Genomic DNA, 24019 nt, shown 5'->3' on the forward strand with positions numbered 1-24019 from the left:
GCTCTGAGGTTGTGTGTGTGTGTGTGTGTGTGTGTGTGTGTGTGTGTGTGTGTGTGTGTGTGTGTGTGTGTGTGTGTGTTTTTGGGGTATGTATTTTTGAGCTTGAAGGGGCGTGTGTGTTGTGGGTACCCTCCTACGCTAGCTGGCTCAGCAGGAGTGTTGATTAGGTGGGTGTCAATCAGTGTTGCAGCAGAAGCAGGAGAAGGTTGCCACTCAATCAAACCCACCGACTGTGTCTGAAAGGAAATGGCCTGGAGCCTGTGTGTGTGTGTTTCTGTGTACAAAATCTGTTCGAGGTTTGTCTCCGCTTGCGTCTGTGTGCACATTGTGTTCTTGGCATATTTCGTTTGGACAGGAGTGATGTTTGCTCTGTATGTTTTCCTGTTGTCTCTGCATAGCAGAGGAGGACTCAACGCAGCCTGAACGTTGCAGATAGTAAGAGAATTCATGTCTCAACTCCCACACTCCACTCTCTCCACCGCTCCCCATCTCTCACACACGTCAGCTTACCTCAGGATTGCTGAGATGGATGATTGCTGGTGATCGAAAGCTGTAATCAGTCGACCCGACCAGAGACGCTGATGCAATTGCCTTCCTCTCTTGTTTACCCCTCTGCTCGTTAGAAAGACAGAGAAAGTCATCTACAGAGTAGAGTTGCACAATGTGAGGAGGATGAATGTAAGAAAGTGGAGGGTGGAGCGTAGACAGAAAAGGGCAGAGTTGTCCAAAAGCAAGGAGCAGAAACGCACTGCATGGATTATGAGGCTACTCAGACCTGCATTGGTGGCCAGCTGGGTTGGGTTGCAGAGCTATTGACCGGGCCCAGAGGGATGCTAACCTGTATTGACGGACTCTGGAAAGGGACGGCAGCAGCAGCCACCAGGCCTGACCAGGACGACCTCCGCTCTCCAAACAAACAGCAGAGTGCCTAGCCCACGCTACAGGATGACTGAGCTTGTGCATTCATTATGCTGCTGTACGCATATGTGTAGAGGTATTTCAAGGCAAGTTAATGTTTCACATTATTGTTGCAAGGTCAAACATACCCTGTGTGTGTGTGTGTGACTGCTGTTTCTACTGACATCGTACATCACTTAGACTGTCGAGTTAATGTTTTAGTCATTTACTACTACAATGTGCACTACTGCATTTGAAGTGCTTTTTACAAGCCCACTGGCAGCACACTAACATTTAGGCTTAAAGCCAGTAAAAGAAAGTCAAAGAACACACACAGGTGAAAAAGAAAATACTGCGTCATTAAAGCTCAAAACATCAGTGGGGGCTAATATCAGTGAGTAAGAAAAATCATTTCAAATTACACGCACACACTGTACGCGTGTGTGCGTGGCTGTGACGAGACGAGCTCCTCCAACAGAGCTTTGCAGCTGCAGAGTGACTGGAGGCGGAGGCCCAAGGTCCCTGGGTCTCGCTTGAATGCTGACTATGAAAGCGATGATGATCATCGGCGTAATTCCGCCGCTGACCCGTGCGCTGGCGTTTCAGCGTGGGCTGGCGTTTCAGCATGGACGATGGCGCCGCCGCTCTGACCTGTGAAGGGAGATTAGTACAATGGCTGGCTAATTTGCTGCACCAGCACCGCCTCTGCGGTGGTCTCTCCACACTTGGGAAGGAGGAGGAGGAGGAGGAGGAGGAGAGGGCCACGAGGAGCGGAGTCGGGCGGCAGCCCTCCTGGAGGATGAATGGGGCTTAATTAGGAAGCCCCAGGATTGCTGCCGCCCGGGCGCTCGTGCCGCGGTTTACTCGCGCGTTTACGCGGAGAAAAACACTCGTGGAGCAAGGTCAGCAGTGTGTGGTTTCCAACCCCTTTTGCGGTTTTTTTCACCCGTAAAGTTGATGAAGTGATTTTTAAGTGACTTAAAAAAAAAAAAACAGGCCTATCTCTGTAAGCCTCCTCATTAACGCCTACTGTAAAGAGAGTAGGGAGCAAATAAGGGATGAAACACTCTTTCTTACTCTGTTGTTTCTGTTGCTCAGGCACACACACACACACACACACACACACACACACACACACACACACACACACATGCACACACACCCCAATATAGACACATTGTCAGAGAGGGAGAAAAGTCAGAGCTAGCTTGTTTGTTGTTGAGGCCGCAAGTGGCAGTCTGGGAAACAGACAGTCTGGTCAGAGCGTACTAATCAAGTATCAGCCCAAATCAGAGTGGCGTGGTGCAGCCGTCTTCTCCCCCTGTCACTGTGTTGGCCTCATATTGGGCTTCTTTTTGCACCCGTTACTCTCATTTTCTTTGTCTTATTCTTGCTGTTTTTTCCCCCATTGTGCTGTGCCTTTTTCTGAACACACACACACACACCCTCCACCTCAAACACACACACGCACACACACACACGCACACACACGCACACACACACCACCCAGCTCAATTTTCAGTTCTATTCAGCAATGCTTTATCTCTGTGGCTGTCAGAAAAACAATATTGACTTTCTTTGCCCATATCTCACTCACTCACACACAGACTCTCTCCTTCTCTGTGTCTGCATCTGTGCCTCCTCTCCTCCTCCTCCTCCTCCTCCTCCTCCTCTCATTTGAGTGGTAGTAGGGCTGCAGACTTTGCCTCTGTTGTTTTCGCTCCCTGCACCCATTGAAGCTTGGTACAGGCAGGCCTATATTTAGTATATTCATAGTCAGGATGACGGTGACAGTATTCCTCTCTTGGTCTTTTGTAACTTGAAGACACCATCATTTTCATCCTCCATATTCTGTTCTCTTTCTCTCTCTCTCTCTCTCTTTCTTTCTCTCTTTCTTTCTCTCATTCTCTCTCTTTCTCTCTCTCTTTGTCTTATTTTCTCTCTCTCTTTCTCTTTCTTTCTCTGGCTGTCGCTCCCTTGTCTTTGCTGTTGTCTCTCTGTCAGACTTGCCTGCTGTAAGAGTCACAATCTCTGCTCCTCTGTCACAAGCACTTCTAACTTCTCTCTGCCTTCATTTGCCCACTGTCATTGGCTCACTTTCTTGTGCCCTGTTTCTGCCTCTCCTCTGTCTGTCTATCTGTCTGTGTGTCTGTGCCCCCAACCCCCCCCCCCCCCCCCCAAACACACACACACCACCACCACCACCACCACCCCTCGTCCTGGGCAGCTAAATTGAGTCTGTACCCCTCTCAAGGCCGATTCCACTCTCTGAGTGCACGCAGCCACCGCTCTGGCTTAATTGAAGCGAAATGTTCTCTCTGAGACTGAATGCTCCAGTGTCACAATGCCCCTCGTCGTGTCTGCGGCCCTCCACAGCGAGCACACTTCACACAGAGAGGCGCTCTTATCTCCAAAAAGATCCTCCCGTCGCGCCTACGAGGGGCTTCATTTGACTGCTCGTTATGAATGCTCTGTTATAAGTAGGCTTTAATGCCACACTGCATTCTTAATGCCTTCACTGTGTGCAACCACCTTCTTTGAGTGATTTTTGAAGAAGAGTTATGTGCCAACCAGGGATCTCTATTGTGTGTGTGTGTGAGCGAGAGAGAAAGAGATGTCTTTCAGTTCTTTTTCAGTTCAATTCCATTTTTGTTGGTCTGTGACGCAGAGAGTGTCTTGGATTCTGTTTGTGTGTTTGTGTGTGACATGTCTTTATTCTTATTTCTCTGTTGATGTGTATATCGGGTGTAACTCTGAGTGTTTTCTGATCCCTTCTCTGTGTGTGTGTGTGTGTGTTACAGCCAAGCAGAAGCTGGAGGCGCGTCTGGCAGCGGCGGCGCGGGAGAAGCTGGCTCAGGCCTCCAAGGAGTCCAAAGAGAAGCAGCTGCAGGCGGAGCGCAAGAGGAAAGCCGCTCTCTTCCTGCAGACGCTCCGCGGCCCAGACACAGACGCCAAACGGCCCGAGGAGACACCCGCACCCCCAGAGGTGTGTTCCCGTCTGTCTGTCTGACTAGTGTGTGTGTGTTCCTGTCTGTCTGTCTGACTAGTGTGTGTGTGTGTTCCTGTGTGTCTGTGTCTGAGAATTGTCTGTGTCTGTGACTAGTGTGTGTGTTTACAACTTTGAGTTGGTCTATAAGCGCTTTCAGATATAACCTCCGGAGTATATGCGGAGGTTTGTCAAACAGAGGTCCTACCCTTCGGATGATTCAGATATGATGCTAACCTGCGGGCCTTATACTGACCTTATACGGACGTATGTGTGAACGACATACACGCACATTACAGAATCTCCGTGTGGTTGTCGAGTGAGGGGTTGGGTCTTGTAGAGTTCACAAGATGCGAGACATGATGCAGAATATATGCGGCCGCTGCCTGTCACAGCTGCTTTTTGTTTACAAAGTGTAGCCTATGCATTATGTAGGCTAAAGAAGAGAAATCTATTGTGCGTAGGCTAATACTTGGAGTAGGCTAGTCACGTAAGTGCGCACTTGAAATTGACCTACAGTATTTATATGTGTGCTTCCAATAAACACATTTATCTGTTTTCAACGTTATGTACCAGAATTACTTGGCTATAGAACCCCAAATCTGGTTTGCGTTGGAGAGAGAGAGCATGCACAAACTTTATGGTAGGCTACCAGCCAATTCAGCAGGCTAACTCAAGACTTCAAGGCCATCATACAACGTTTTTAAGCAGCAAACAAAATACTAACATAACATTGAAGTTGTTCGTTTTTTCTTGGTTTATTTTTTCCAAAAGCATCCTCTCCCCATGTGTCTATTGCATTTACGTTAGGAGCTTGGAACAAAGTTGGGTTTTCTTCGTTTTCATTTTCTCTAGGCATATATGCTCAACAAATATCTGCGAACTCAGCAGGTCATGAGAAGGCTATCAATGAACAGAAAACCGTGTTGGCTAAAATTTTTATTAAATACTCCTATATTGTCGTCAACGACGTCGCTGTAGGCTACTGCCTTTTTCAGCGCCTTCTGCTTATCTCGCACAGTCTTTTGAATTTGTTTGGCCTTGCCATGCAGTTGTAGGCTACAACGTGCCGTTCCCTTCATGTGTTCTATCAAAATGTTGTATGCCCTCATGGACAGTAGCTCCGTGATGTCTGCATCTTTCCAGGTCGGAGATTTTCTGGAAAGCACTATGCCACTCCATCATAACACTGGCATTTAAGTCACATCTAACCACATGGACACACGAAAGAAACGTCACCAACACGGCCTCTCACTAGGTGTGAATTTTAACCGCATGTTCTACGCCTCGTTCAGACACAGCACATTTACATGATGTCCGGAGGAAATACTAGGGGGGGAGTAGTAGAACAACCGGCTAAATTCGGACTTCCATATGACCGGTTATGTCGTTCAGATATACGGCCCCAGATAGATATACAGATATACAGAACCTCCAGTCTTACACGTATGTCTGAAAGCGCTTTATGTTTCAGTTGGATTTGTGTTGGTGTGTGTGTACCTGTACATCAGGGTACCCGCGGAGTCTTAAAAGTATTAAAAAGTATTACATTTCATTTTCCTAAATTAAGGCCTTAAAAAGTATTGAATTTCACCTCAAAGTCTGGAATTTTTTTTTTCACGGAGGTCTTAATTTTTCAAATGATCAGTAGATTTAGTCTAATATCCTCACGTATCGTAAATCACAAGGATTAAAGTTCTCCGTCGTACGACGGATTTCCGTCAATTTGATTTTAGAAATGTCATATTTGAGATCGATGCAGATCCGGTGAGAAAAAAAAGGAGGGGGGGGGGTCTATCACCTTTTCTTTTCCTTTTTTTAAGGCAACTACAAATATTAGGTCCGATGAATGAATGTGTGTGATGGTAAATGTTTAAAGACCTAATAGTGTTCTTGAGAACTTTCTGTGTCTCAATCAGAGATCGCTCAAGAAGATAAGTCAGCCATGAGTTTCGCTTTGTTTGTTGTAGCTACACGCTAGTCTCATTGGCCTGGGGCGGTTGCTTAAAAAAAAAAGAACACGTCGGAGGACGGTCTAAAAGTTGGATTACAGTGACACAATCGAGACAGCTGATGAGGTTGCCCAATCCGTTTAACTTTTTTGGATATGCTTTTGTGAGCTCTATGTGCGAATTCTTGTCAGGGGAGGTCATTCATTTTGGGTGTCACCTATGACTTGAACAGATAGCCTGCTATGCCACCCGATGTACTATTTTTATAACCGCCGCGCAGCGAAGCGGCGGTCATATAGGTTTAGTCAGAATTTTTTTTTTTTTTTTTCTTTTTCTTTTTCGCATGCCCAAATTTCCGTCATTGAGTCCCGGGACACTGAAAGACTGGTGTACACAAAACTTGGTGGGCATGTACCCCCACATGGATAGCATGGAACCGTCGTTTTTCGTTTTGATCTGTAGCCCCCCCCGCTGGACTGGACCCCCTGAAAGGAGGGTAGGGCAGACACAGTTCTCTGTGAATATCTTGAGAACTGTAGGGCCTAGGATGACCATTTTTTTCCGTATGTTTGCCTCCAGGGGTCATGTTAACCCATTTCATGTGCACACATGTGCACAAACAGATACACACACACACACATACATTTACAGTAATCATACATATGACACATACTCACACAGTAGACATATGTACGCTTGCATGCACAGGCACATACGCAGGCACACACACAAGCACGCACACACACACACACACACACACACACACACACACACACACACACACACACACACACACACACACACACACTCTCACACACACACACCCACACACATAACATAAACATAACACAAACAATCAAGAATTTCTCAGAATTATGAACAGGCAAGATGGAGGTGGGGTTGTATAAAATAAATTTTACATGTGAAATCTATGAACTAATCATGTTTTGGTACTTGTTGTCTAGCAGATATCAGTGAGAATTGAGTACGTGTGGATAATGCAATTTAGTGAGACAGTTAGAATCATATAGGCCTTTCAGCGTGATTTATTTTTGTGGAAAAAATGTGCTGGACTGGGCGGCGGTCATATTTTGTACTGCTCTGCGGTACATCTAGTTGTTACAGTTTTTAATCAATGCAACTAACATTATGTGTAAAGCTACGCAATATAAACTGTAGCCTATGCCTCCCGTCTGTTATGACATGTACAACAATGTTTTTCACAATTTCCGATGGAAGGTTTTGACTGAGCGTGTTCAGTTCAGAGCGTGAACAGTTCGCGACATTATTATTTTATGTTAAGTAAGGGCGTCAGTCGTGTTTATGACGTACAGACAGCCTTGTAGCCTATTTTGCTTAGGCCTCACTTTTAACGACAGTAGGTTGTGAGCGTATGTTGACAAAAAATAACCATGCAATTAAAATAGTCAACTTAAAACTTTGCTATTATTAATGTATAGCACAAAACCATAACCAGTAGGCCTACCAGAACCTTGCATATTAGCGTCATGATTTGTGTACGTTTATCTATGGCTGACCGTTTTTGCGCTAAGTAGGCTACGCATGTTCTTTCATAGCGCAACACGACCTGTCCCTCACCATATCGCAACTTCTTGTCAACCTTATACAATCTGTTGCTGAAGACAAATGCGCCCTCTCCAGATTGTCGTTATCAGATGCGCAGACCTCCTGCATGAGCACACACAGTATTGCTGTTGATTATTGGAAAACTGAGTTGTCTGTAAAACTCAAAATTACCATGTTTTCATTAAATGCGGATGAGGCAACAAATGGAAATATGAACAGTATCTAGACTGTTCTGATTCATTACTTTGATGAGGAAATGTGAAGTCTTGCAAACTTGATTTTATAGATTTTACTTGGTGTTGAATTGCATATTAAGAAAAAAAAATCTCCCCTTTAAATACTTTTGGCCTGAAGTAATTAAATAAGAGTGTAAGTTAAAGCCTTGCTACAATATTGCTGCAGTAGAAAAGAACAGCAATGGCTAATCAGCAATGGTCAGGGATGGTATTGAAATATTGTTTTGTTCATCAGGAAAACTCAATCTCAATCAAGAACACTCTCAATTCGCCTTATTCACATGGCGGCCATTGGCGGCTAAAACGAGGCTACAGGGTACACAAACCATAGGATTGTTATGTTCTATGCATTCACCTGTAGGTGGCATTAATTATATAGTAACTTAAGAGTACCCTGTAGCCTCGTTTTGGTGTTTATTTGGTGCTTTACTTTGCTGTGTGCATGTTTTTGTACATTAAAAACCAATAGGTCGCGACCGCAAAAGGGGTGCTATCTCTATAGGTAGATATGAACAACGTATGACTTATGGCCTAAAAAAAGTTTGAAATCCCTGAAATCAACTAGGTTCTATTCTGTGTAAATTTGTCCATGAAGCAGGACATTCAGTCACGTTACTACCACGACAAATCTTTGCGTTGCCACTGCACTGCTGTCATGTTCATGTTGGCATGTTCAAACACTTGTAAATAGTAATTATTTGAGGTTTAATCTTACCTTTAATATTATTTATTCTATCCGAATGGGTGCAATGTAGGAATTAAATTTCATCTGAAGTGGTATTAAAAAGGTCTTAAAAAGTCTTAAATTTAGGTCTGACAATTCTGGGGGTACCCTGTACATGCATGCCACTGTGAGTGTGTGTGAGTAATTTGTCCGTTCAAGGAGTGGTTTGTCCGTTCAAGAAGTGGTTTTGAATATGTGCTTATGTCTGAGTGTGTGTGTGTGTGCATTTTCTCAGTGCACACACACACACACACACCTACAGACTCCTGAATGCCTCATAGCCCTTCTCAAGCATTAAGTCAAGTGTTTATCTCCGTTTTAGAGAACTGTTCGGCAGTCTGTTGAGTTTGTCTAATGTGGTGGAACCCTTTGCAAGTGTCCCTGAAGTGCCAACCTGGCCCATGTGGCTCTGAGGCTTAACACAGAACAATATTATCACACACACACACACGTACACACACACACACGTACACACACACACACGTACACACACACACGTACACACACACACGTACACACACACACGTACGCACACACACACACACACACACACACACACGCACACACACACACACACACACACACACGTACACACACACACACACACACACACACACACGCACACACACGCGCGCGCGCTGATTGCCAAAGCAGTGACTCACTTTTATCAGTTTAATTGCCTGAAAGGTGATCTTCCATAACAGCAGGGCTTGTTTGCCAGACACAACCTTTTAGTGGTGACATAATGGATCATTAATTGTAGTGTGATTGTCCTCAATGCTGAGATTTTCTCTGCTGTTTTTATGCCAAGATGGAGGCCCGAGTTTTTTTTTTTTTTTTTAAATGAAGTTACATTATTGATTTCACAGAAAATAGTGCCGGATTCCTGCAAGCACATCAACAGGGATAACTGTCTGTCAGAAATCGCTTTATTTCTTGGTGGGGTTCTGTCAATTTTAGTTTTTATAATGGATCTCCGTTGAGGTAATGTATGGTTCATAATAGTTTGTTCTTTTTGTTTTGTGTCAGGTTATTATGTTTGTTGCGAGTTCTTTTCTCGTGTGCGCCTCAGAGGAGCAGTGGCAGACAGTGTGTCTCGGAGGAGATGATGTTAGCAGCTATCTGTCTGGCTTAGTTCGCATGGGCCATTGTCTTCCTTCTGGACCAGGGAGACGTGCAAAGCTTAATTGGTGGAACTGACTGTAATAAGGGCTCCAAGGCTGTGTGTGTGTGTGTGGGAATATGTATGCATCAATCTCACAGGACTGTATCTGGGGGCTCAGAACTCCGAAGACGTGCACCCACACCCGCCGGTGCCATTGTGGAAAAGTAGCAATGAAATGAGCTTTGAAATGAGACCTTGCATCTTGGAGTTTTTTTCTTTTCGAACCTAGTATGTCCTAAGAGAAATGCCCCTGCTCTGATTCATGCATATTTTTGGAGAGATTGTGTGTGGTTTGCAGGCACACACAGACAAACACACACAATCTCACACACACAGTCTACGGCTCGTGTTCCAAGCATTCACAGGATGTTCTCCCAGGGACATCCATGTGAATCAAATCACTGCCTTGTTGTGGCCAGCAGTCCCTGTGTTTCTTAGCTGACTGTGAGAGCTGGGAGTAGAAGTAGTGCAGGGCATTCATCACAGCATCCCCTCACTCACACGCACACATTTTCTCTCTCTCTCTCTCTCTCTCTCTCACCTTCCCATTCTCCCTCCTGCCCTCTCTCTCTCTCTCTCTCTCTCTCTCCCTCTCCCTCTCCCTCTCCCTCTCCCTCTCCCTCTCCCTCTCCCTCTCTCTCCTCTCCTCTCTCCTCTCTCTCTCTCGGCTCTCTTAGCTGTGTAGGCGCCTTAGCCCTGCTCCACATTAATGAGGTCAATGGAGTGTGAAATCAGGAGGAGCAGCAGGCCCCCACCGGGGCCCGTACCTAGCTAGCACATGTAGCCAGCCCGGCCCCGGCCCCGATCCGCGCCACTCCTGGGGCGAACAACAGGCCTCAGCCCCATGTGCTATACTGTAGCATTAATATTAATAGAACCCCGCGCCAGAACCCCAGTTTAATGCAAGGACCTAACCAACGCTAATATGATGTCCTTGTGAAAAAAACTGCGCTTGTCGGGAAAAGTTAAAGCCAAAATTAGCTGATGTCATGCTCGGTGGAACTCCAGCACTGACGTGGGGTGGTGGTGTGTCACAAGGTCAAGGGTCGGAGTTCTATCTTGTTCGACTTCTCTCTCTCTCTCTCTCTCTCACTCTCACTCACTCACTCACTCACTCTTTCACTCTTTCACTCTTTCACTCACTCACTCTCATTCTCACACACTCACTTTCTCTCTCTCTCTCTCTCTCTCTCATACTCACTAGAGTGAAGGACTGAAATCATCAGAAAGTGCATTGTATGTATTGTATGACTCTGCTCTTTCTTTGTGTGGTACAGTTGTGTCAGCCTTGGAAGATGAGCACAGTTAGAGATCAGCAAAAGCGGCCTATTCTGAGGTGTTGGCTCCTGGTCTCTGTGGCCGTTTTTTGACCGACAGAGAACGCATTCATGAACCGGTTCCATTAAGAATTCTTCGAACCTTGGTGCTATCTAGTGAACCAGCCCACATTTCCACCAGTTTTGAACCGAACCAAGGGTGCGTCATCAACAGTGGGTGCTACATGCAAAACAAAAGTTAATGAGATGCATAAACGGGATGATATGAACAGTTGTCCCGTAAAAACGGCAGAAATGACCTGTCTAAAATGCTTCTTAACGTCTGCAGTGTAGTGCTAGTTGACTAGTTTTGTTTATGGCAACAGTTGATATGGACGGAAAACTCATGCTTTTAGCATGACACGCCCACTCCGGTTCACAGCAAAAAACAACTATTTTCTGATTCAACCTCCGAACCAAGGTGCCACGTTCCGAGCCGTTTTTTTGTTTGGTCGAAATGCTCGGTTCAAATGATGGTTCGTGAACGGGAACGGAACTGGCTCTCTGTTGGTGGAAAAAGGCTATGTGAGGAAGGACTGCCTGGTCCTCCCATTCATCAGTCACTCATTGGGCCCCAGGTGGCATCCAATTCATGCTGCTTCACAGGGCTGAGCTCATGAAGGGCAGCCCAGTCCCTCTCAGGTAGAAGCGCTGGCAGGTCTCTTTGCCTTGGCTGTACTTCATTATGCACCTCTCCTCCTTTAGCCACCAGTCATTAGGAGGCCGAGCCACTCTCCATTGATCCATCACTACATGTCTTTGTCACTCTTGGCCTTGTGCAACCTTCATGTCTTCTGTGCAGTCACGTTTCCCAAGAGGAGACTCTCCCAAGATCGCTGCCTCTGCCCCCAGCCTCCCCTACCCCACCCCCCACCACCAACCCACAGCTTTCCTGTTTTAATCCTCCTTTTACCCTCTGAGTCAGCAACATTAGTGTACAGAAAAACACTAATGATTTGGGGATGTTGGGAGAGGTGTTTCATTATTAATATTCCAGTGCAATAATTGAGGTTGCTAGGAAAGGGAGCCTGCTGAGGGAGGGAGGCTCGATGCTTTGTTTGGTCTCGTTTTTGGAGGAAGGAGACAACTCCTGGCACCTCTGCTTCCTCACGCTCGGGCGAACACTCCGGAGACACTTAGTCATGCTGGGCAGTCTGACCAGAAAGAGTGGACAGAATAGGTATGCTTGAGAATAAAAGATTAGGGTTAAGCTCAGGGTTAAACTGTTCAGATGCGGAAAATGAAAGAACGATTCAGGGGAAGAAGGGAATAATGGCATGGCTTGGCTTAGCATGGCTTCTCCCTTATGCTCCTATGGGCTTTCACCATAGAAAGGAACCCCAGCTAAGGGAAGCTCTGTGAAAACAAGAATGAAAGAGGTTCACCCTGACCCAGTCAGAAGCCCGCAGCCCCCCGCTGATGTGTCGGCTAAGCGTTGGTCATCTCCAGAGGCGTTGCTCCCGCAATAAAAACAGACGCCGGCCTTTATATCCCCCGCTCATCTGTCGGCAAATAGAATGCTATTTACTTCACACACTGTGCTGGCTTGGTGCAGGCGCTACAGCCTGTGATCTTCCTCCAATCGATTTAATACCTGTGGACGGGACATTTACTGGCCGTTTTATAGCACTGGGGTATAGACCGTAAACCTCGCATTGCTTGCAAGTGAAGCATGCTGGGAATGGCACCTATATGCCTCTTTTTGAGGACATCGGCATGGATGACTCCATGGATGCACTCCAGCTGCCCTGCCTCCTCTAATGCATTTCTTTCTCACTCTTTGTTTTCCCTTTTTCTTTCTCCCTGTTTCTCCTTCATGGTCTCATTCTCCCTCTCTTGCCACCTTATGTGCCCTTAGCCTTTGTTTCTTTGTGTTTTCCTCCCCCTCTTACCACCCTTTTAAGGTTCCGTTGAATTGTCCTTGTGAATTTAATGTCAAATCAGAAACGGCGGCGAGAACAGTGTCCTCCGTCCCCAAGAGCGAGAGTGGGAAAAAGCATGAAAGACAAGAACCACTTGCAAGTAAAAGGCCAGCTCTCGAGGTCCAATGTCCTTCAAGAGGAAAATGCATCCATGACCGGCAGGGGAAGCCTTTTAAGTGGAAATAAACCCCCATGCGCTCGGGAGCCTTTGATCTTCTCCGGCTCGCCACGGCGCAGGTTAAACGGCGCCTGGCAGATCCCCTCGCGCGGCAGCCGGGGTGGCGTGTGGCCGGGGAGATGGATCGTCATCTGGCAGCGGCTGGTGCACCACGCTGCAGGCCTGTCACCGCCATTTCACCGCGACCGCCTCCGAGGAGTGACTGCGCCGCAGAGATACGGGGAGGGATGCCATAACATTGTTGTCTTGGAGATGTGGTTAGTGTGTGTGTGTGTGTGTGTGTGGGGGGTACTTATGCCGTCTCTAGTACCCATCAGCACCTTTTGGAGGTGGATTAGCCCTGTGTTGCCGCTGGAACTGGAGGACGAGGGCCATATTGTTTTTGACCGTATCTGAAATAAATTGTCTGAAATTATCAATTAGCGCTTCATTTGAGCTCCTTTAGTTCGGTTGGCCTTTTGTTCGGTGTCTCTTGACACAGTAATGTGATTTTTCAGGGTGCCGCGTGATGAATAGGACTTCTGTGATATATGGCCATTAGAGGAGAGCGCTTCTCCAAGGCTAGTCCGGGAAATCCTCCATTGTCCAAGGCTGAATGGGGCTTCTGCAGCAGAGGGGTGCTCTCTGCACTGTCATCTCCTTTATTGTAGCTCTGCTTGCTTGCTGCCCTCTGTTAGGTACAGTGTGTGTGTCTGTGTGTGTTTGATCAAGCAGCCTTGGGTTGTTCTTTTGTGGCACCAGCCCTATTTGAGAGGGACAATCAGCAGTCATCATGGTGTGATGTGTATTGTACGGGCAAAAAAGAAAGGAGCCACTTCCGTTTCCATTCTTTATTATATTTTTTGCAGTTGATGTGTTTGTTGTGGTTTTGTTTTTTAGCTTTATTTTCCAACAGTGAGTTTTTGTATGTAGGTAACACCCCCAGGATGGGATGAGTAAATCGTCATCTGGCATGTCCCATGAGTGACTGTGAAATTACGTTGTAAACGAAAACTAGGCAAGGTAGAAAAAAAAATAGTGCATGAGTCATGAGGACAAGAAGCACTGTCCTCGGGGAGCTAAGTTGGCGTGCATACAGGAAACCTCTGTCTATAAAGTTGTCCCAGGAACTCCCCTGAACTGAGAGGGAAGAGCACAGAAACAACAACCCGAAGCCCCTGTGAGTCATCAGCCTGATTTGCCAGCCAGAGAAGCACAGAGGACGTCCTGGAGTTTAAAGGGGTCGAGAGAGACAGAGAGAGAGAGAGTGACACAGGCAGGCACAGAAGCCATGAGGTTGCTTAACTACTTGGAAGTTTTGTTGAGGTCAGAGAAGTCAGCCTCTGCTCTCTACTCTGCCACTGTCCTCTCATCAATGTCCTGCCACCTTGTACCTATCCTTTCAGGCCTTCCACTAGAGCACAGAGCTACAGGAAGCTAAGTCTGAGTGTTCTCTGTGGATAGTTTTCATGGTTTCCTCGTTTTTTTTCAGTGGTATGGTATCCACTTCCGTCCCAGTGCTCAGAACAAGTCACGAAGCATTGTTCTACTACCTCAAGAGGTTTTGTTTTCTGGCTGGCCATGTTTCAACTCAATATTTCATGTTTATAGTGCTCCTTTACAAGGCTAATGGTGCAAGGCACTTTCATAAAACTGTTGCCTAAATCCTCAGGAGCTAGCATATGGCAACAATTAGCCCCTTTCCACTGTCAGATCAAATCATTCAGAAGTAGGTGAGTCGAGTGGCTAACTGGCATTTCTTCAGTCTAGTTTGTTGGAGACAGAAATTCCCAACCATACCCCAGTTGGGTTTTCTCAATATTGTTAGACAACTGTGTAGTTTGGCTTTCTCTCAGCTTTCACAAACTGTTTCAAGTTTTTGTCAAACACTGTAGCCGCTTTGGTGAACATCTGCAGTGGATGTACAGTATAGCAGTGCACATATGAGTTAACTTGTTCATGCCTTGCTCATAGCATGTCTTTTAATCATGAGAGATTGTTGGAGGGCCACAGCGTTGCTTGGATATACAGACAAGTCTCTTTGTCTGGTCCTGCACAGCATGTGGCCTGGGTGTTTTTTTTTTTTTTTTTTTTTTTGCGATGACGAATGTCAGTATTTTCTGGCAGGCTGTAGTCTGTGATGTTGACTTGTCTCAGAATAGATCTCTATAAATGGTATGTAATGCCTCTTCTCTCGCTACACCCCCTGCGGTGTTCACTGAAAGTTTCCGTCTGCACGTTGATGTGCCATCACATTGCTGGCTGTTCATGAGAGAGCTTCATGTGTGTGCGTGCGTGCGTGCGTGCGTGCGTGCGTGCGTGCGTGCATGCGTGTGTGTGTGTGTGTGTGGTAGGTAGGATTCTTTTATATGTTATCTATATGGTGATGGGCCTCTCACACCGAGTGTCATTCGGGACTAGTACATCTGTAAGGCTCTGTGGAGTACAAATGGAGCAACAATAGTGGCTTGGCCACCCTCCTTGTGATTATGCTGGCCTTAAACACAGTACACTGACGTCTCTGACCACAGCCAATCAGTAGAGCGGTCCGCTTCTCCATGAACATTCTCATCGTCTACTCGGTCTACTCCAAAAGCATCCCAGTAGCTGATTCATTTTTAAAACGTGCAATGTGTTTGTCCTTTGTAGCCCGCTTACTCGCGTGTTTGAAATTTGTACGTGATTGATGGACATGGTGGGCGCCACCCACGCTTGAACATTTTCTATTTTATCATCCATTTGAACATTGTGCTATTCAGCGCAGACTGTCAATCCAGCACCACATCTGCTTTGTCTGTTTGTCTGTTCTTCGTCTGTTTTTGCTCTATCTTTAATGCATAATCTTCATGTTGGATTAAATTAATAACGTGATGGTTTTGTTGGATGGCTACACAATAAGTTTATCAAAAGCCTGAAATTGCTGTGGTTGGTACACAGTTTACCATCAATGCAATCCATCTCTCATTGGGGATTAAAAAAAAAAAGGTGAAATTGCGAATGACCCTTGAATATCCACCAATCATGGTTAATTTCACACACAAGAGGGTTGACAATAGTAGGGGGGAAACAAGAGTGGGTTGAGAGGCTTTTTTTCCCCATCCATCCAAGTGGGCCCTGATTTGGTGCTCTGTGTTTTTTTGCGTCCTCAAATTTGTTTTATATTGATTCTAGACAAACCGCTCACTCATTATGATTCCAGTGGTCACATTTTCCAAGGCTGAACAGGGTGGCATACTTGTTGCTTTTCCTCTCCCTCTCCCTCTCTCCCCCTCCCTCCCTCTTCCCCTCCCTCTCTCTCTCTCTCTCTCTCTCTCTCTCTCTCTCTCTCTCTCTCTCCCCTCTCTCTCTCCCCCTCCCTCTCTCTCTCTCTCTCTCTCTCTCTCTCCCTCCCTCTCTCTCCCCCTCCCTCTCTCCCCCTCCCTCTCTCCCCTCCCTCTCTCTCTCTCTCTCTCTCTCTCTCTCTCTCTCCTCACTGTCTCTAGTACATTCCCTTTATCTCTCCCTACTCATCTTTTCTGGAGACCCAGCTAATGTGCTCCCGAGGCAGCAGCTTACAGTGGCATTAATCTGCAGAGGGCCACCAGGATGTTATTCCTCCTGCCATTCGTTGTCTCTCCTTGGGGACGAGCCAATCCCTCCAGGGCCCACAGTCCTGTCATCGCTGACAGACAGACGCAGTCGGATCTCATTGGGTGGACATACTTGAGTAGTTTTTGAGATTTTTGAGCCCATGGAAATTTCCACCGAGTTGTTTGACTACAGGTGCAAGGGAGAGGAATAATGTGTAGCATGCTGTAGAAAGGTCTGTTAAACAGTAAAACTGTTAAACAAGCAATTAAGCCGTATCGGTGTGATCAGGCAGGTAATGGATATTTGGATTCTAAATACTTTGATGATCGCTTAGTGAGATGCTGAGATTGAGAAGTGAAATTTAAGTGTCCTCTGCCTAGCAGTGTGAATGTGTGTATCTGGTCTTCCTCAGTGCCGTGTGTGTGTGTGTGTGTGTGTGTGTGTGTGTTCGACGTAACATAATCCTCAGCTAAAACCCCAGATCCCGCCACAAGCTTAGCACGGATTGAACAGCTTACAATTAAAACAGCAGACCCACTGCCTGCCCTTCCACCTACGCATGCGTAAACACACACACACACACACACACACCCTCCCTCACACACTCTCTCACACACACACACACACACACACACAAATATGCTACCCCTGTAATGGTCCATTGACGTATCGAACTTGTAAACACTGCCCTGAAAAGGCTGTTTGTATCAAAGTCTGGTTTGAAGAAAACATAGGCTACAGTGTTGTGGCAAAGTCATTGAAAGTGCTTCTTTCCTTTTTTGCCCTTCCCTTCTTTCTCTCATTCTATTTTTTTCTTTTTTTCTGCCTTTTTCTTTATGACTTTCTGTTCTTACTCTTTCCATTCTCATTTTGTTTGTCATCCATGTGTTTTATTGTGGAGGGTCTTTAGGATTTTCTCATTTTGATATGGCATGTGTGTATAATGGAAAAGAGGCCAAACCCAAAGCTGTGTGTGTGTGTGTGTGTGTGTGTGTGTGTGTGTGTGTGTGTGCGTGTGTGTGCCTGTGTGTGTGTGTACGCGTGCCTGTGTGTGTCGGCACGTCTGGGTGTGTGGAGGGGAGAGAGGGCCTCAATGGGAAACCCAGTCAGTGACTGTTTTCTGTTAACACTCCTCTGTTCCCCGTTTCATATGTTTTTTACATGAGCAGACGTTCCTTTTTATCAGGCAACAAAATGGGGGTAGAAACGCGCAAAGAACTTGAAATCAATACACCCCGGAGGAAGTGGGGGATAATATGGCATGTTCCCCACGTTCCGTGACATTTGTGCCAGCTCTCCTGTGTGTGCATGGAGGTTCCACCCTCGGCTCCGTGAAAAGGAACATACAGTATGGCAAAAGTTAGACTCTGTTGAACTGTGAAACTGGCCCTCATAGCCTGACCTAAATGGAATAAATTGGAGTCGGAAAAGATTTGAATTTCAACAAAGCTTTTTGTTTTCACAGACGAGAAGGAAGGGGGTTATTTGCCACAAAGTAGGGGAATGTAGGTGGATGGGCCAAAGAAATTACCGTATATTTAAGTGTAGTTTGCCCTAGCTTTTTTATAGACTTAACTGTAAACATGCTCACTCGTGTTCTATTTTGTGCGTGTGCGCATATTTATGAGGACCTTTGTAGTGTTCGTGTATGAGTTACTACTTATGTGTAGGTCTGTGGCTGTATGTGTGTGTGTGTCTGCGTGCATGTGTGTGCGTCTGTGTGTTGTCAGACATGAGACTATTTCAAAAACAAAGTCTTTGAAAGGCAAGCACAGTCTCCAGGGAGTTGCCATTCAAACACCTACCAGCTATATAGCAACGGCCCCACAGAGATTATACTCTGTGTGTGTTGTTGTGCGTTTTGTCTGATGTATAGCATTTCCACTCTCAGCGGGCTGCCGACTTCTGAAAGTTTATTTTTTTCATGTCAATATGGTGGTCCCGGTGGTGTCTGCGTCTTCCGTCGCTGGTCAAAAGGGTGTGAATTACACATTAGCCACAAGCTGCTCGGCCAGTCTGTTGAGTCACATGCAATTTGTCCTTTGAGGAAACAAACAATGTATTATCGGTTAAGAGATTATTTCTCACCTTGAATTTACTCAGTCTAATTAGCTCCCCTGTGTGTGTGTGTGGGGGGTCTCTCTCTCTCTCTCTCTCAATTCAATTCAATTCAAGAAAGCTTTATTGGCATGAACGTTGCATGAACATTATTGCCAAAGCTCAATTACATGTACCGTATTTTCCGGACTATAAGTCGCTCCGGAGTATAAGTCGCATTAGTCAAAAAATGCGTCATGAACAGGAAAAAAACATATATAAGTCGCACTGGACTATAAGTCGCATTTATTTAGAAATGTATTTCACAAAATCCAAAAACAGAGACTATGTAACTGGACTATTGAGGCCAAAAAGATTAAAGTTAATGAAGACGAAGAAGGAGTGAAGGCAGCCAAGAAGAGGGCCGGATAGGCCTAATTGTAAAGCAAAAGATTCACTGAAAGAAAATGCCATGTGGTACACCAAAATTTAGCTAAAATGTGGAGAATACAATGCAATCAAGCATTTTGGGCGATGTGGAGTCACAAGCTGGCAGCAGATGAAATGCTCACGAGAGAGAAAAAGATGGTTTTAAAAAGACGTGACCGAAGCAAGCCAGGCATAGATCTATAGGCCCGAAGTTAATTGTAAAGCAATTTACAAAAGATTCACTGAACGAAAATGCTGATATGGTACATGAAAATTTAGCTAACAATGTGGATAATGCAATGCAATCAAGCATTTTGGGCGAGAAAAATACGGTTTTAAAAGGACGTGACCAAAGCGCAAGCCAGGCGATCGGCCTATAGGCCCGACAGTAATTGTAAAGCAATTTACAAAAGATTCACTGAACGAAAATGTTGATGTGGTACATGAAAATGTAGCTATAAATGTGGAGAATGCAATGCAATCAAGCATTTTGGGCGATGTGGAGTGACAAGCCGGCAGCAGATTAAATGCCCACGAGAGATAAAAAGATGCGTTTTAAAAAGACTGCACAGACCGGTTTTAATAGGACGTGCAGACCAAAGCTGCAGCAAGCAGGTGATACTTAGAAATTTATTTCACAAAATCCAAGACCAAGAACAGACAGATGTAACTGGACACATAGAGGCCAAAAATATTGAGAATTCTATAGGGAATGTTAATGAAGACGAAGGAGTGAATAGTAAGCCGAAGGCTGCTGACGAGTGCCAGCGCTAATTGTAAAGCAATTTACAAAAGATTCACTGAACAAAAATGCTGATGTGGTACATGAAAATGTAGCTAAAAATGTGGAGAATGCAATGCAATCAAGCATTTTGGACGATATATTGGCACAAACTGGTAGCAGAACAATTGCTCGGCTGGCCACCTCCGAGAGAGCGAGAAAAAAAAAATGCGCATTTAAAACCAGGGCCTAAATTTCAGCGCAGGATTGCGGGTATTACGCATAAGTTATTAAGTCTTGAGCATAATAATAAAAGTCCCACAACTCTATCATAATGAGAGAAATTCCCACACATGGATGTGTTCTCTATTTGAGGAACGTTATAATCGATTGCGGATGTGAACAGACCGATACAGACACGGAGCGCAGTAGGCTTACTTTCACTTTCTAGTGAGCATATTCAGTACGTGAAAGATAATTAGTAGCAAAACAGCAATCAAATATTAGCCTACATGGCAGTGAGTTTTGTTTTCAAATGTTTTCATGCATGTCTAGATAACGGGTGAGGAATGTTTAGGAGACAGACTATCGTAAATCTTCAAATTATCGCTGGGGTCTTTTTATTAGGCTGCGCAAAGCACAGGCATGGTTTACTGTTTGATTATATTGCTAAATATCGGGACTGATGACCACTGAAATCTGCGGGGTATTTGATGGTTCACTATTAAGTTTCATGTAAGGGTGTTGGGATCTCCATCCGCTTATTGCGAGATAAGGCATCCGCTTTCATTTATTCATGGAACGTGTGTTGTGCTGAAATGGAAACCTTATTCAGCCTAAATTTACTGTAGTTATTTTTTAATCATGTATTATTTACTTTTTTATAATTTGATTCCTGGCAGCAACAATTGTGTTTAAATGTAGGTTACTGCTTCAGCCTCTGGCAAGCTCAGAAGGGGGCGGCATGCAACTGATAGCTTGAGAGCAACGTGTTGGAGACGTGTAAGACAATGACTTTTCATTGGCAACAATATTAAACCAACCAACAATATAAAATATTAAGAAGAGCTCTTTTATGAGTTAAATTAAAACAAATTTATTACTGGCCTTTATTTGTCCGAATCTGAGGCCCAAACAAAATCCTGGCCGTAATTTGAGGATTTAGGTATGCACGTGTGTTTCAGGCATAGTGCAACCACTAATCTCTGACTGAAAGTGCACAGAACTTGTGCATTTGAGAGCGCTCTCTCGCGGCTAGACAGTAATGTTTCATGTAGGGTTCATGTCAGTTTATATGAATTAACATTTAAAAACATGTTCAATTATATATTTTTTTCATATATAAGTCGCACCTGACTATAAGCCGCAGGGCCAGCCAAACTATGAAAAAAAGTGTGACTTATAGTCCGGAAAATACGGTACACAGAAGAGGTAAAGAGGAAAAAAAGGAAAATAAATACATACTTAACAGAATTGTGGAATTCACATATAAGAGGACATAAAAGTAGACATAGAAGACATAAAAGTAAGACAACAATTCTAATAATAATAACAATTATACAACATTGTTGGTGGTTGTGGCCTCACTGGCTGTCCCTCAGGTTGTGGCAGGCTGCTACAAATTTTGCAGCCAGAATGACCACATCCTCATTCTCTCCGAGGATGTAAGGCAATTTAGCCTCATTTGTCCAGGTTTGGAATTCAGGGAGGGTTGAATTTAATTTATTGAAAAATAATGTCTGTATTTCCTCATATTTTGGGCATTCTGTTAAGAAGTGGAGCTCTGTCTCCACAGCCCCCAAGCTGCAGTGTGAGCATAGCCTCTCCTCTCTGGGCAGCCAGGTCTGCCTGTGTCTGCCTTTTTCAATGGAGAGACTGTGCTCACTGAGTCTGTACATAGTCATGGTTTTCCTGAGTTTTGGGTCTTTCAGTGTACTCAGGTAAGTAGCTATTGTGTATTCGCGTTTTAGGGCCAAATAACATTGTAATTTAGATTGTTTTTGGGTTACTTCTTTCCAATAGGTGATGTCATTTTCCTTTTCATTGTTTGTAATTTGGTTGGGTCTAATTGTTCTTGCTACTGTAACATTGTCCCGGGCCTCAGTGATGTGGGATGGTGTGAGGTCACTGAGTCTCAGGACAAGTTGGCTAAGTGGGCTCCTTCCTATGTTTTGCTCTTGGCTTTGAAGTGCTAGATGGTGGAGTGAGTCGGGGTTGCTCATTTTAATGTGTTGCCAGAATTTGAGGGCTCTTTTTTGAATATTGATAATAAGGGGGTATTGGCCTAATTCTGCCCTGCATGCATTGTTCGGCGTCTTCCTCTGTACCCGGAGGATACTTTTGCAGAACTCTGCATGCAGGGCTTCGATTGGGTGTTTATCCCAGGTTGAGAATTCATGTCCCAAACCCCATACCTCAGAGCCATATAGTGCAATTGGTTCGATCACAGTTTTAAAAAGTTTAATCCAAATTCTAATTGGTAGCTCCAATCTAATTGATCTTTTAATGGCATAAAATGCTCTTTTTGCTTTTTCTTTGAGTTCCTTCACAGCCAAGCCGAAGTGTCCCGTTGAAGTCAGAGTTATGCCTAGATAGGTGTAGTTATTTGTCTGGTCAATTGTCCTGTTGCCTATTTTAAAATTGTTGGTGTTTCCCTGCAGCTTGGAACGTTTTTGAAACACTAAGACCTTGGTTTTTTCAGAATTTATTTTTAGGGCCCATGTGTGGCAAAATTTTGCTAGTACATCCATGTGGTGCTGCAAGCCCTCTTTTGTTGGTGATATCAAAACCAAGTCGTCTGCGAAAAGCAAGCACTTGACCAGTGTTCTGCAGCATGAGTCCTGAACCTGCAGAGTTCTGCAATGTGTTTGCCAATTCGTCTATATAGACATTAAACAGTGTAGGGCTTAAACTACAACCCTGTCGTACTCCCCTCCTTTGGTGAAAGAATCAGTCCTGTTACATCCTATTTTGACGGCACACTTGCTGCTCAGATACATAGATTTGATTATGTCGTATAGTTTTCCTCCCACACCACTCTGAATCAGTCTATATAATAGGCCTTTATGCCATATGGAGTCAAATGCCTTTTGGAAGTCCACGAAGGAAGCAAATATTTTTCTTTTATTTTGATTTACATGTTTATCAATGAGGGTGTTCAGGGTGAAGATATGGTCTGATGTTCGATTTTTTGGGAGAAATCCAATTTGGTTTTTACTTAATACATTGTGTTCTGTGATGTACTCAATTATTCTTGTGTTAATTATGCTACAGAACACTTTTCCAAGGTTGCTTTTAACACAAATACCCCTGTAATTGTTTGGGTCTAGTTTATCACCATTCTTATAAATGGGGGTGATAAGTCCTTCATTCCAGGAGTCAGGGAAGTATCCTACACTTAATGTATCCTACACTCCTCTCTCTGTGTGATGGTGAAACCTGGCCCTGCCTGGGTCATTGGCTCTACTGAAGTGTGGTAAATTGGTCTGTGCCAGGCTGTAAGTGCGGTTTTAACTGCTGTCGCCATGAGCACAGACTCCTCTCATTTCCCTCTGTGTACAGATTCCAAAGCTTTGAGACATTTCATCTAACGAGCTCCCTTTCCAACTGTTTTGATGTGTAATAATTAGGGATGTATGTCATTATTTTGATATATGTAATTATTACGTACTGCTTATTATGGCAACAGCTATGGCAATTTGTCACACAGGTCCGTTGTCCGTTTGTTATTTGCTCATGGTAATGGTAAGCACTGTCTGTCTCTTTCTCTCAGTCTCTCTCTCTCTCTCTCTCACACAGGGCTGCATTCACTCAGCCAGCCCCACACACATGCTCGCTTCTCTCAGCTTCTTAGACTTGATGACGCTGTAGTGTTCAGTTTGTTTAACGTTTCTTTTTTTTGTTTTTTCTCTTTCTCTCTTTCTCTCTCATTTTCTTTCTCTTTCTTTCTCTTTCTTTCTCTCTCATTTTCTTTCTTTCTTTGTCTCTTGGGCATTGTGCCCACGCTGGCATAAGAGATGATCTGGGCACACGTGGCATGAGCTTGGGTGTCATCAAGGGATGTCCTGAAGCATATGTCTGTCTGTCTCTCTCATACACACTGTCTCTCTCTCTCACACACACACACACACACACACACACACACACTACTGTCTCTCTCTCTCTCTCTCTCTCTCTCTCTCCCCCTCATTATTTCACCCTTCAGTCCTGGTCCCTCTCTCATTATTTCTCTTCTCAGTCTATGAGCTCGTCTGAAGTCGGTCCGCTGTAGAAATCGCTCTGCTGCGCCATTGCAATAGTTCCTGCTCTGATCTGATGTGT

At 44.9% G+C, this 24019-nt stretch overlaps 1 protein-coding gene across 3 annotated transcripts in view; it reads left to right on the plus strand.

Annotated features, from left to right (window-relative positions):
• sfswap (splicing factor SWAP) overlaps positions 1 to 24019 on the plus strand; it is a 109461-nt gene that overhangs the window by 53570 nt on the left and 31872 nt on the right. For all 3 annotated transcript variants that reach the window (XM_076284753.1, XM_076284755.1, XM_076284754.1), the window contains exon 13: positions 3699 to 3883. In XM_076284753.1, the coding sequence (XP_076140868.1) occupies positions 3699 to 3883 (185 nt within the window). The remainder of the gene's footprint in view (positions 1 to 3698; positions 3884 to 24019) is intronic.

The sequence above is a fragment of the Alosa pseudoharengus genome, unplaced genomic scaffold (genome assembly GCF_046254945.1).
Source record: "Alosa pseudoharengus isolate Yale_2024_CS ecotype anadromous, Long Island Sound unplaced genomic scaffold, YU_APseudo_1.1 YU_APseudo_1.1_scf_14, whole genome shotgun sequence".
NCBI lineage: Eukaryota > Metazoa > Chordata > Actinopteri > Clupeiformes > Clupeidae > Alosa > Alosa pseudoharengus.